Source organism: Pongo abelii, chromosome 23, assembly GCF_028885655.2.
Source record: "Pongo abelii isolate AG06213 chromosome 23, NHGRI_mPonAbe1-v2.0_pri, whole genome shotgun sequence".
In the NCBI taxonomy this organism is placed as follows: Eukaryota; Metazoa; Chordata; class Mammalia; order Primates; family Hominidae; genus Pongo; species Pongo abelii.
Window position 1 is genome coordinate 43,081,380 of NC_085929.1, and position 14,373 is coordinate 43,095,752.

Consider the following 14,373-nt stretch of genomic DNA (forward strand, 5'->3'; position numbering starts at 1 on the left):
AACCAAAGACCGCTTGTTCCCCAACAACCTCTGGAAATAAAAAATTAAAAAAAAAACACCCCAAAATGCATCTGTGTGTGTGTGTGTGTATGTGTGTATGTGTGTGTGTGTGTGAGAGAGAGAGTCAGAAAGACCTCAAAGAAGAAAGAGGAGAACAAAGATGGTGGGTGAGAAATAGAAAGAGAAGTCAAACGTTATGGTTTGGAGCATGGGTTCCAGATGCAGCCCGCTTGGGGTCTCCTCTTGGACCCTCATTGGCTGTGTAGCCTCTGTGCCTTGCCTTTCCCATCTGTGTGATGGGGACACTGGTCATCTCACCCTCATAGGGTGGTTGTGAAGATGAATTAAGATAATGTTTCAAGTGTCAGGCCTGGCACATCGTCAAGTGTTCAATGAACGTGTGCTATATATAATAGCACATGAAAAGCATTTTGAGAGCCCAGGGAGCTAACTTGGGGAGTACCATCTGTGCAGGATGCCGGATACGTCCCTGCTTCCTGCTGTCAGTAGAGATTGGTGACCAGTTGCACAGGCTCAGGAGAAGGGCTGCCGGAGTCCATCTTCCTAGCTGTGACCTGGTCCCCTGGGGGCCTCTGCTGCCCCCTCTGCCATATGGAGATCACAAGCACACTTAGCTCACAGGGTGCTATGAGGAGTAACTGAGTACACACACTTGAAGCAATGAGAGTAATTTCTGGTATGCGAGGAGCACCAGCAAATCGTAGTCATCATTCCAGCGGAGCAAATTGTTGCTGTCTGTCACCGGGCTTTGGGTTACTGAGGCTGCTGTTTATTAAAGTGCGGGTTGTGACTCATTACTAGGTCATGAAATCGGTGTAGTGGTAGCGACCAGCCCTTAAAGAAATGAACAGGGGCCGGGCGTGGTGGCTCACGCCTGTAATCCCAGCACTTTGGGAGGCCGAGGAGGGTGGATCACGAGGTCAAGAGATCGAGACCATTCTGGCCAACATGGTGAAACCTGGTCTCTACTAAAAATACAAAAATTAGCCGGGTGTGGTGGCGCAGGCCTGTAGTCCCACCTACTCGGGAGGCTGAGGCAGGAGACTCTCTTGAACCGGGGAGGCGGAGGTTGCAGTGAGCCGAGATCATGCCACTGCACTCCAGCCTGGCGACAGAGTGAGACTCCGTCTTGGAAAAAAGAAAAGAACTAGGACAGAATAGAAACTGCTGGCCAGTGTGCGTTCAGGAAGGCTGGGTGGCTTTTGGGGAACATTTTGCTCTGGTTCTGCAGATGTGAGTGAGTACAAGTGGCAGCTTAGATGTTTCCTAACCATGGGGTGGGGTCACAATAGTTTTAGCCACATTGGTTGCGATGACTTCTGGAGGGGATGTCTTTCAGAAGCCCCCTCATGGCAATGTTTTCTAGAAGGGGCTGAAAGCCCTGGGCAGTGGACAGGTAGCAGGATAATGGACCTGGATAATGCTCCCAGGGTGCAGTCCCAGAAAGTGTGCCGGGCTGGGGCAGGTCATTTTCCCTCTTGGGCCTCCGTTTTTCCCTCATCTGTGAAATGGAAGGGTGGGGCTGGGTGATCCTAAGCTAGGATGATGGGCTGGGTGTGGTAGCTCACACCTGTAATCCCAGCACTTTGGGAGGCCAAGGCTGGCAGATCACTTGAGGTGAGGAGTTCGAGACCAACCTGGCCAACATGGTGAAACCTCCTCTCTACTAAAAAAAATACAAAAAATTAGCTGAGTGTGGTGGCGTGCACCTGTAATCCCAGCTATTGAGACAGAAGAATTGCTTGAACCCAGGAGGCGGAGGTTGCAGTGAGCCGAGATGGCACCACTGCACTCCAGCCTGGGTGACAGAGTGAGACTCCATCTCAAAAAAAAAAAAAAAAAAGCTGGAATGATGGATCATTGCACTTCTAAAATTCTAGGTGGGTGAAGCCTGGTGGATGCCCCTCATGCTGTTCCACTGGGGCTCTGGGGAGACCTAAAACAGCACTGTTCATGGGAGGCTCAGAGAAGTTGTGTAACTTGTCAAAGGTCGCAGAGTGGAGCACCCCTTGAATTCAGGCCCTTTTATTCTAAGTAACAAGATCGGGTTTTGACACCTGGTCTCCCTGCACCTCCCTGGCTCATGTCCCCTGGTGGGACTGGTGGAGGTGGGGAGAGAGGGGCAATGGGAGGAGGGGCACTGTCTAAGGCGGGGAAGGGTGGCTGTGGCCCAGCTTGAGACCCAGTATCCTCCTCTGACCTCATTCTGGGAAGAGGGTGAACATGCCAGCTGCCCTAGGGCGGGCGGTACCTTGTTTATTCACTTAGCAAACCTCTCCTGGGCCTGATCCTGGGAAACGCCCTGTGCTGGAGGGGGCGGATGGGTGGGAGGAGGACACTATTTGCAGCCGCTCCTTGTGGTGTCCTCAAGCTGTTCACAGTCCGTGGGGAGAAGATTCCGTAACAGAAACCAGGATGAAACAGACTGGCAATAGAGTGGTCACCTCCCCGCACAGCAGCCTCGTCCTACATTCCCAGAGTCAGAGAAGGGCAGTAATGTTTGCCCCATCTGCCAGCCAGAACTCCTCGCCATCCACGAGACCTCTCTCTTACTTCTCCCATCCAGGCTGTCAGTAAAAGCTGCCAGCTCGACTGGGCATGATAGCTCACACCTGTAATCCCAGCACTTTGGGAAGCCGAGGCGGGTAGATCACCTGAGGTCAGGAGTTTGAGACCAGCCTGACTAACATGGTAAAAACTCATCTCTACTAAATACAAAAAATTAGCTGGGCATGGTGGCAGACACCTGTAATCCCAGCTACTTGGGAGGATGAGGCAGGAGAATCACTTGAACCCAGGAGGTGGAGGTTGCAATGAGCTGAGATCATGCCACTGCACTCCAGCCTGGGTAACAAAAGTGAAACTCTGTCTCACACACACACAAAAAAAAAAAAAAAAAAAAAAAAAAAGCTGCCGGCTGTCCTGTCAAATACATATAGAATCAAACCCCTTCTCAGCCACCTCTCCACTACTGGGCCCGAGCACCTGCCTTTTGAGCCTGGAGATAGCTGTGGTCTCCCTCTCCTGCAGAAGCTGGAGTGATACTGGTAGCCTGGACATCAGACCATGCCTGTCCCCTGCTCAGAACCCTCCCGTGGTGGTCTCATCTCAGAGGAAAGCAGAGGCTCCCGAGTCCTGGTCCCCACCCCTTCTGCCACCTGCCTTCCCCTCATCTGCTTATCACAGGGCATCCTGGCTGTTATGAACCCGCCAGCCTCAGATGCTTTGCACTGGCGGTTCCCTCTGCCCGAATGCTCTTCCAGGATATCTGCACCTTCCAAGCACTTTCTCACCTCCTTTAGGTCTCTGCTTCAATGTCACCTTTGCCGCAAGGACTTTCTGACCACCCTGTTGCAAACTGAAGCCCTCCCCGGGCGCCCATCTCTCCTCCCTGTTTCCTCTTTGTTCTTTGCGCTCATTGCTATGCAATGGGACACAACAGTGAGCATGGATCGTGGCAATCGCTCTGCAATGGGACGCAACAGTGAACACGGATCGTGGCGAATGCCTGCTGAATGCTCACTGGGTTTGGGGCAGGTGTGAATTGCTGTCTGACTCTAACTCCCTTAATCCTCATGGCAATGCTAGGAAGATGACAATGGGCATCGTCCCCATTACGAGGAAACTGAGGCCCAGGGAGGTTCACTGGAAAGTGGCAGAGCTGGATTTGAAGCCCCGAGTGTGCCAAAGCCTGCCTCCCACTGGTGTCCAAGTTCTGTAAATTCACCCCCCAGATGCCCATCGCATGGGTCCTCCCTGCCTTGGCTGACTTCTGCCTCCCTCCTTGGTTCCACTCCTGCTGTTGGCTTCCCCCAGGCTGCCTGTCATCGTCCTCAGGTGGTCAGTGAATCCCTGGGGAGGTGTCAAATTTAAGCGCAACTGGGTGTACCTCTCTTGTGTGTGTTGTGGGGAGCTGAGTGGGGGCATCTGCTTTGCTGAGGGCCTGCCTCCCTTCCCCCTTCTGTCCACTTCTGGCTGTGGAGTGTGGCCTGGTGATCCCCCTGTTGAGGCCTGTGTGTGTGGCCTGTGACACACCCCCTGGAGGGAGTACGTCAGAGACAGCAGCCAGCCCTGGGCACCTCACCCACACCTCCAGCCCCAGGCTCTGAATATGGAGTGGGGAGACCTGACCATACCCCACAGTCCTGGACAAGGAGTGGCCACAATAGAGTGGGTTTTGGGGTCTCGCACACAGTAGGTGCTTAATACATGACTGTTGGAGGAAGCCAAATTCCTCTGATTCTTCTTCCCTTACTCCAAATCACAATAGGACAGCTAGGAAATGTCAACTCCCATCTCCTGGACACAACACGCACACATACACACACACAACACACAGGGACCCACATACACACAGACATGCGCAAACACACAAATGCTTACACATTCAGACACGGACACTCAAACACACGGACATGCGGGTACCGAAAGACACAGAACACAGCACAGACTCATGCCCTCATGCACAAAGACAGACGCATGGATGCACGCTTGACATTCAAGAGAAGTCACACCCCGGTCACCACCGCCTCGTTCCTCACCACGCTCCTCAATCTTTGGTTAATGAGGGAAGAGGATATGGAGGCTGCTACAGCAGACACATTCGATGGGCCCACAGCGCTGGTTGGGAGAAACAGTCCAGTCACATTCATTACTGGGTAAGCCAGTTATAGGTGGGGCGAAGTCTATATTGGTCATGCCTTTATGGAGCCTGGGGTGGTGATGAGGGGCTCCTATAGCTGTTTATCAGTGTGGTTCAGGAGAGGCTGGGGGACTCCTCAGTTACTCATAGCCACTGGGAAGTAAGAGTGTCCATTCATTCATTCATTCATTCATTCGTCCATCAGATATTAATTGAGTGCCTTCCTTCTGCCAGGCCCTCCAAGAGGCTGGACAACATCTTAAGCTTGGCCTGCTGGCTTGAGCGCGGTGAGCCCCACTGTCCTTTCCACCCCAGGAGATGAGCTCTGAACTGCTGTCCAGCCATGCCCTTCTGGCATTCTCTGTCCTCCCTCTCTGCTCTACATCCCCAGTCCAGCTGGTGTAGCAAGGATGGTGGGAGTTACCCCGGACACCTCATTGGCCACTCCTGCTCAGCCCCCTTTCCTGGAGTGTCCTCATCTCCCTGGCCCCTAAGCCTTCGTGGTGTCCTGGAGCTTAGTGTCTGGACTTCTCCCCTTCTCTCTCTGTGCCACTCCCTCGGTGAGTTCATTGAGTCTCATGGCTTTAAATATCACCTACGTGCCAACAATGCGAAAACTCACTATCTCTGGCCAGGACCTCTCCTGTGAACCCTGGCCTCAGGTCCACACCGAGCCTGTGACATTGCCCCAGGAAGTCCCACAGGCATCTCTAACTGAATATGTCTGATATTGAGCCCCAGTCTCAACCTGTTGTTCCCCCATGGGCACGGCCCCTTGGCACCATCCTTGCCTCCTTTCTTTCTCTTGAAATCCACATTCAGCCTTTCAGAAAATCCTGTGTGCGGTGCCCTGCAAATATTTTCAACATTGATCCTATTTCACCCCCTTCACTGCTACCATTCTGGTTCAAGCTGTCATCACCTCCTGCCTAAATTATAGCAACAGAGTTCTAACTCTTCTGTCGGCTTCTGCCCTGGTCCGATTTCAGTCCCTTATGAACACAGCAGCCAGAGCCTGTTCAAAAGTGAGATGGTGTCTGTCAATCAGAACAAACCCCCAAATTCTCGCTGCAACCCACAGGGTCTTTGGGGCTCTCCACACTTGCTCTTTCTTTGCCCTTCCTTGCTCACTCTCTTCTTGTCTTATGGGGCTCAGTCCTATTCCTCAGATATTCCAGGCATGCTCCCAACCCAGGACCTTTGCCCTTGCTGTTTGTTCTTTCTTTCTTTTTTTTTTTTTTTTTGAGACAGAGTTTCGCTCTTGTTGTCCAGGCTGGAGTACAATGGCTTGATCTCAGCTCACCGCAACCTCCACCTCCTGGGTTCAAATGATTTTTCTGCCTCAGCCTCCCGAGTAGCTGGGAATACAGGCATGCACCACCACGCATGGCTAAATTTTTTGGTATTTTTAGTAGAGATGGGGTTTCTCCATGTTGGTCAGGCTGGTCTTGAACTCCCAACCTCAGGTGATCTGCCCGCCTCGGCCTCCCAAAGTGCTGAGATTACAGGCACCCACCACCACGCCCGGCCACTGTTCATTCTTGATCCCATCCCTACTCTAGAATTCCCCATCTCCCGTCCCTGCTTGATTTTTTTTTTCCCATAGGGCTTATCTTAGTCTAACATATTATATCATTCACCTGTTAGTTTCATTTTTTGTAGATTGCAAGTACCCTGAGGGCCATGACCTCAGTACCTCAAAGAGGGCCTGGCATACAGGGGGGCCCACTCCAGAAAGATCTGTGGAGTGTGTGCATTGCTCACACTTACAAGTGAAGGAAGATGCTACATCTGTTTCATGGACCTTGTGACTTCATAGGAAATTTAAGGGGCCCCAGCGGTGTGCATTCCTGGCGTGGCTCAGCTTGGTCCAGTTCTTCATTCTGCAGAGGTCTTGGGTTTAGGAATACTCCGGAAGGCATGGATTGTGCCCCATACAGCTCACACCTCTGCTTTTCCAGGAAGAATTAATTTAGGGCTGGGCATGGTGGCTCATGCCTGTAATCCCAGCACTTTGGGAGGCTGAGGTGGGCGGATCACCTGAGGTCAGGAATTGGAGACCAACCTGGTCAACATGGCAAAATCCCGTCTCTACTAAAAATACAAAAATTAGCCAGATGTGGTGGCGGGTGCCTGTAATCCCAGCTACTCAGGAGGCTGAGGCAGGAGAATTGCTTGAATCCAGGAGGCAGAGGTTGCAGTGAGCCAAGATTGCACCACAGCACTCCAGCCTGGGTGACAGAGCAAGACTCTGTCTCGAAAAAAAAAAAAAGAATTAATTGAGGAGCTATTTGGGAACCTGGAAAACAAGCCCCAAGTCCCTTAGGAGATGCTCTACATAGGTTGGAATCTGCTTTTTGGAGAGAAAGAAGAGTTGCTTGACTGCTCCTTCCCTCTCCTTTCACTTCCGTCCCTATCCTGAAATCTGTTCCCTGCCCCATGGCCCATGCCCCATCAGTGGCCACCCCTGCTGCTGTCAGCTCTGTCTCCCAAACATCTCCTTCCTTCTCACCATCACCATGGCTACACTCTGGTTGCCCCCCCTCCCCCATCCTGGGCTCCCTGCCTCTGTTTCCAGCCATCACTACCACAGCAGCCAGGCTGACGTGTCTAAATCAGTCATTCCTATCACACTTAGAATGAGAGCTGAGGTCTCCCCCTGGTCCCAGGCCCACATGATTGGGTTCCTCTGCTGTCTCCACTGTAGGACCCCACTCCACCCCTGCACTGGGCTCCTGCAGGACCAGCTACCCCTCTGATCCTCAAACATGATGCTCTGTGCCTGCTTTAAGGACTCTGCTCTTGCTATTCTCTCCATCAGCTACTCTCTTCCCCAGCAATCTTCTTACCTGGTTCCCTTTCTTCACTCAGAGAAACTTTGGGACCACCTTATCTAAGTGACATGCCCTCAGGACCCACTGGTCCCTCCCCCATCACTCTCCACTCTCCAACCCCTCCCAGACCACTCAGAAATGATCTCAGCTGGGGCCGGGTGCAGTGGCTCACGCCTGTAATCCCAGCACTTTGAGAGGCTGAGGCAGGTGGATCACCTGAGGCCAGGAGTTTAAGACCAGCCTGGCTAACATGGTGAAACCCCATCTTTACTAAAAATACAAAAAAGTTAGCCAGGCATGGTGGCACACACATGTAATCCCAGCTACTCGGGAGGCTGAGGCAGGAGAATTGCTTGAACCTGGGAAGCAGAGGTTTGGCATCACTTGCATTCCAGCCTGGATGAAAGAGCAAGATACTCTATCTCAAAAACAACAACAACAACAACAACAAAACTATCTCAGGGTGCAGAGGGCAGGGACAAGGTGTTTCACACTTGTTTATTACTTGTTTCTTACACTAGGATGTAACCTTCACGAAGGCACTGGCTCTCTTTGTTTGGTTCACTCTTGGATCCCCAGGACTGACAACAGTGCCGGCACTCAGTGAGTGCTTAGTAAATATCTCTCGAGTGAATGAATGAATGAATGAGCTCTGGTGCCACCTTCTCTAGGGAACCCTTCTGGAAGGACCTCCTCTGGTCTGGGTTAGGGGACAGGTTCCCTCAGCACCACACGTTTCCTTCTATTCCAGCATGCAGCATAAACATTAGGTCCGTAGGTCTCCCTCCAGATGGCTAGCCCTCAGGGAGAGGGGCTGCTTCTGCCCCCTCACAGCCTCCGCTGTGGCAGATGAGCTGTGCAGATGGGTTTGACAGATCTTAACTAGGAGTGGATTCAGGCCTTGCCCACCCCAGGTGCAGCTCAGCCCGCCTCCTTGGGCCTAAGCTCTGCCCACCTCTGGGAGCCACCCGCCTACCTCTGGTGAATGGGGGCCCAGCTGTTTTCCTCTGGAAGCCTGTTGCTTGCATTGATCTCGGGGCATTAGACCATGATTTACTTGAGTGTTCACATATTCACCCACCCAGTCACTTCATTGCTCAGTCATCAAAGTGCTTTTTTGGGTCAAATTCCCTGCCATGGCCTTTTCTGGGTGCGTGGGGTGCAGAAATGAATAGGACATAGCTCTGCCTTCAAGAAGCTCACAGTCTCTTGGGGATCCCGAGTGTGAACCAGTGACATTGCAGCAAAGTGTGGCCAGGGTTGAATTGTAGACACATGCAGGGTGCCAGGGAGGCCCCAGAGGAGCTTCTGAATCAGAAGCTGGGGTAGGGAGTGGGGGCAGGGGATCCTTCTAGAAAAATTATCCCCGTCTTCCAGCTTCTCTCAAGATCTAGGTTAGAACTTCATAGAGAATGATAGAAACTCATGTCTTCCAGCTTTAAAGAATTATTTTTGTTGTCCAGCCCAGGACTAGCATTTTATAGACCAGGGGTCAGCAAACTATACCAAATGAAGACTGCTGCCTGGTTGTGTAAATCAAGTTAAGTTTCACTGTAACACAGCCACACATATGCCTCCGTATTGTCAGTGGCCACAAGAGCAGAGTTGGGTAAATGGGACAGAGATTGCATGGCCCACAAAGCCTAAAATATTCAACATCTGATTCTTTACAGAAAAAGTTTGCCGACCCCTGTTACAGATGTTCAAAAAATATTGTTGGATTAAGTCAACTCAAATCAGACCTTCAGAATCCTGCGTTGCCAATCTGAGTCCAAGTCTTTTGTCCAGGGACACCAAAATGAACCAAATACTCTATGCTCTATGCTCTTCTTTCTTAAAAACAAGGAAACGGAGGCATTGAGTTGTTAGGAATTGCCACTGAAGAGTCCTCTATCTCTTCTTAACAAAAGGCATTCATTGAGCTGTTATAAGGGCAGCAATGAATGAGACAAGTTTCCTGCCCCCAGGCGCTTACTGCCTAGCAGATAAAGCATGACATCATTCGAGCTCCACCTGGTGAGCCTTGTGCTCCAGGAGTGTGGCTCCCAGTGTGGGGCTTGGCTTTGCTTGCTGGCTTCCCCCTTCTACATTCAGGCCTCACCTCTGCCATGCTGTGTCTCCCAAGTTGAGCTGTTTTTCCAAGGGCCTCCCTGCCAGGCTGTGCTCTTCTTGGGGGCAGGCCCTCATCCATCTTGGCCTCCCAGCACTGAGCACAGGATCCAGCACACAGAAGGAGCTCAACCCATGTTTACTGCACAGCTGGGCTCCTGCAGCCCCACCCCAGACACAGTCGCAGGTGACAGGTAACCACAACCAAATGGCCTTTTAGGAATTCCAGTTAAGAGCAACGTCTTGAAGGAATTCATAAAAGGAAATGACGAGCAGGGTATGATATTTTTTCCTTTAAAAAAAGAATCTAAAAATTGCATCGTGTTCCCTCCCTCTTTCTTCCCAGCTGCCTGACTGACTTTACATTCCACGGGCTTTTCAATGAAACCAGATTCCAGGCTGACCTGAGAGCTGGGCTTGATGTGAGAAGTAATTATTGAAAGAGACAGGGGCAATCTATATAATAAAATGCCTCCTACATGCTTCATAAAAGTGATCTGAGGGCAATGGCAACCCTTGTGCTGTTGGGGAGGGGAAGTGGCAGGGCCTGGAGCAGAGGCAGGGTTGCTCCTGGGAGGGAAGCAAACCTCCTTCCAAAGAGATGGCCTGAGAACCTTCAGCTTTGCTGTTCCAGGCCTCAAGGACTCTCAGCCCCTCTCTTGGAAATCCCTTTCTCAGGGAATAGGTAGCCTTGTTAGTTTTTGCTGATACTTGAGACATTTCCTTGGAGCCTCAGAATGCTTTCTCTTGATAATATGTCTCAGGTGGATTTAAGATCGCAGCTGTTACATCAGGATTTAACTTTGACTTACTTGACTTGCGGGGGAAGAAAAAAATCTCTCTCTCTCGCTCTCTCTTTTTTTTTTTATTAGAAGTTCCAATCTGGCACTGCCTGGTGGGTTACTTCATCCAATTATTCAAGAAATATTCACTGAGTGCTTATTACATGCCAAGCACTGGGCTGAGAATATAATGGTGAATTGCTAGGATGAGTCCATACCCTAGCAGAGTTGGGAGATGGTTACTCAAATAGCCAAGGACCCCACAGCCTGATAAGGTACCATCCTTTAGGAACTCATGCAGAAGGCAGGAAGGACTTCCTGGAGAAGGTGATGTTTTAGCTGAGACCTGGAGGTCGACTGAGTAGGAGTTTGCCAGACAAAGACAGGCAGGGAAGGGCATTGCAGGCAGAGGGAACAGCATGTATGAAGGTCTGCACTCCGGAAAGGAGAGAGGCTTAGCTTTTTCCTGCCCTCTGCTGTGATGAGGGCCTCTAGGTAGGCCTGATCCTTGACTCTGTGAAGGATGGAAGGGCAGGGCCCACCACCAGGAAGGAGATAAAAAGAATTGTGTGCACTCACGGAGGAAATATTCTGCTGTGTCAGCTTCGTAATCTGCATCCTCTGGGAAGTGATCGATTTGCTTGCACAGACCTTTGAAATTCCCTGCAAAACAAGGGGAGAAAAAGAGCATGAAACATCATAGTTTTGGGGGCGCTTAGGGCCCACCTGCCTCTTCCCAACTTCTGGCTCTTTGGAAACTCACTCAGCCCTCTCCCTCACCCCTGAAGGAAGGTTTCGCTTTGTCTGTTTGGACATCTGCCTGGTGAATCACAACACACACACCCGCAGCACTGCGGAGAGGATCTAAAGCCGACGACTTCAAAACGCTGCCTTCTGTCCCTGCACCGAAGCTTCTGAGGATTAGCGGAGGCTTGGCAGCAGTGGAGGTTTGATTCCGAGCTGGGGACTGCCGTGGAGGAGGCCGATGAATGCTCCTCAGCCGGTCTCTGTGCCCCAGCTTAGCTGGGAGTCACCCTGCATTTTACATGTGAGAAAGCAGCAGATCACTTTCTAAAGGGGACACACCCCACACTGGTGCTGCCAGATGCTGCCACAGCCCTTTAGAAGAGCCTGCAAAACACTTTCCCATCTGCAATTCCGCACGGAATTCACCAAACCAAGCCGCCAACCGCTTTGAATTAAATATGGGGGTGGGGAGGAGGTTGAGCCCCCTGGGGGCAGGACTTTTGGGTTTTGAACTACAACTCATTTTGGGTCCACCACAGGCCTGTGAGAGGGGTATTATCATCCCCATTGTATAGATGAGGAAACTGAGGCTCAGAAAGGCTGAACTATCTAAGCAAGTACTTGTGGCTAGGAAATGATGGAATCAGGGCTCAAACTAGGGTCTTTTGACGCTAAATGTTTCCTCGGTGCCTGCTGGGAAGGTGAGAACTGGCCTGGGGCAAATCCCAGCACAGTGTCACAGGCAGGTCCTCCCCGATGTTCACTGATGAGCAAGTGAACTCTTGAATGCAGCCTTTCTAAAAACCGATAAGTAGCACAGACTCTACAATCGCCAGAGCACCGGCTTCCTGGCTGCAGAGACTTTGTTTCATTCACCGTCTTATCCCCAGCACCAGCATAAGGCACAGTGAATGTCCTTTAACCTTCTCTGAATGGAAGAAGGATTGGGTGTATGCTGGGGCGTATGCACAGTGGGTAAGATGCAGGTTGCACAGCCAGACTGCCTGGGTCCAGCTGTGCGTCACTCAGTGTCCTCACCTGAGAGTGGCGATAACAAGAATTCTTCCCTGGCAGATTGTCATGGAGATTCACTGAGCTGATGCATGTTGAGTAGTCAGACCAGTGCCTGACACATTTAGGAAGTCCTTGGGAGCATTGACGTGAGAGAGAAATGAAATTTGACTATGTCCAGCCACCGACATAGTAGCTAGTGTGACCTAATTAATACAGCCCTCAATACATGTTGGCAATGATTTTCTTCTACAGTCCTGAGACTATGTCTTATAAAATAGGGACAGATTCTAGTATGTACCATAGATATTACTTAGGAATTTTACGGTATTATTACATATACCTTTTTTTTTCCCCTGAAATGGAGTCTCTCTCTGTCACCCAGGCTTGAGTGCCGTGGCGCGATCTTGGCTCACTGCAACCTCTGACTCCCGAGTTCAAGTGATTCTCCTGCATCAGCCTCCCGAGTAGCCAGGGTTACAGGCACACACCACCATGCCTGGCTAATTTTTGTATTTTTGTAGAGATGGAGTCTCACCATGTTGGCCAGGCTGGTCCCCCACTCTTGACCTCAAGTGATCTGCCTGCCTTGGCCTCCCAAAGTGCTGGGATTACAGGCATGAGCCACTGCGCCTAGCCTGGACATATATATATATATAAAAAATAGACCTATATATTAGGTTGGTGCAAAAGCAATTGTGGTTTTTGCCATCAAAAGTAATAGTGAAACCGTAATTACTTTTACATCAACCTAATAGTACACAGGTATATAGTATACAGGGATACTTATGACTACATAGAAATATAAGCATTTTAGGAACTTCTGGCTATGATTATATGCTGCATAAAATGGAAAAGAGAAATCCCTGTAACTCCCTTTCACACATGAGCTATCCCTGTACCAAATTCACTAACTTTCTTGAGTTCTACAAGAAAAACAATTCCCCAGAGCATATCAGGACTTCTGGTCGCTTCACTGAAGCTTGGTAGGGCCACCCAAAATGGTCCCATGGACAGGTGTCTTCTCTGAGTGTTTTGGGTTCCCTGCTTTTTGCTGTCCCCACCCCCATCGTGTCAAGGCCCCTCTGCCCTCCTGCATCTTGGGATGTTAAAAGGAAGCCTTGTCCCCTCCCTAGTACCTTGTTTCCCTAATCCAACCACACACCCTTCTCTGTGGGAAAAGTCTTCATACCAGCTGCTAAGAGGATAACAAATTCTCCCTATTGTTAAAATTACAAATCAGTGTATTTGAAAAGCACTTTGCGAAGCACTTTCATTTTCTTTCAATTCAATCTGACAAATATTTCAGCAAGCTGGTGCCAGGCATCTTTATAAAGAATCTGTGCAGGAGTGAGGCTCAGAGAGCAGTACTGACATGCCCTGAGGCGTCCCACAAATTGAGGACAGAGCTTAACCCAGAAGGGCCCCAGCTGCATCCTGGTGGGCCACACCCACTCCTGTTCCCCGCAGGAATAGGAGCTCACATTCTATGGGGAGCCTAGTTGCTCCTTGTGTGCAAGCCTGGGCCTCACTCCCTTGGACCATTGGCTCCTAGTGCAGTGCCTGGCACAGAAGGAGGGTTCGGGAGATGCTAACAGAGAGGCTGTGAGAGATAATCAGTGGCCCAGACCTCTCCTCGAGGCCTGGACCTGGGTATCCAGCTGCCTATATGACGTCTCCTGGTGGATGTTTTAAAGGCACTGAACATGAACTCCTGATCTTTCCCTCCAGCCTGGCGCTCTGGAGGCCCCAGTTAGCTTGGCGAATGCTTCTCCAGGGCTCCCTCGTGTAAGCCTGAGCCTAGTTGTCAGCGCCGACATCTATCTCTTCCTCCTCCCTGCAGGCTCCATCCATCAGGGCGTCCTGTCTGTGTTAGATCCTTAGTGTCTCAAACTTGCCTGATGTCTCTGAGACAGCACCGCCCACCACCAGGCCACCGTCCCTGCTCCCTGGATGGCTGCCGTGGCCTCCCCACTCATCAGTTTGCACCCACTCTTATCCTTCTCTACAGAGCTATGACAGTGATCCTTTGTACATGCAAATCTGATCATGCCACCTCCAGCTCGGAAACACTCCAGCTTCCCAGTACTGTCGGGGAAAAGCTCAACATTTCTAACAAAGCCTGACCCCCAACCTCCACATCTGGCCTCACCTCCCACCCGCCTCCTCCCTCCCTGCGCATCTCTGCCTTCTTTCCTGCCATGCTCCCTCCTACCTCAGGACCGTG

At 50.9% G+C, this 14,373-nt stretch overlaps 1 protein-coding gene across 1 annotated transcript in view; it reads right to left on the bottom strand.

The window, feature by feature from the left end:
• Positions 1 to 14,373, bottom strand: part of CACNG2 (calcium voltage-gated channel auxiliary subunit gamma 2) — a 143,625-nt gene that overhangs the window by 15,568 nt on the left and 113,684 nt on the right. Inside the window, exon 2 of the mRNA XM_002831070.5 lies at positions 10,968 to 11,051. Within this exon, the coding sequence (XP_002831116.2) occupies positions 10,968 to 11,051 (84 nt within the window). The remainder of the gene's footprint in view (positions 1 to 10,967; positions 11,052 to 14,373) is intronic.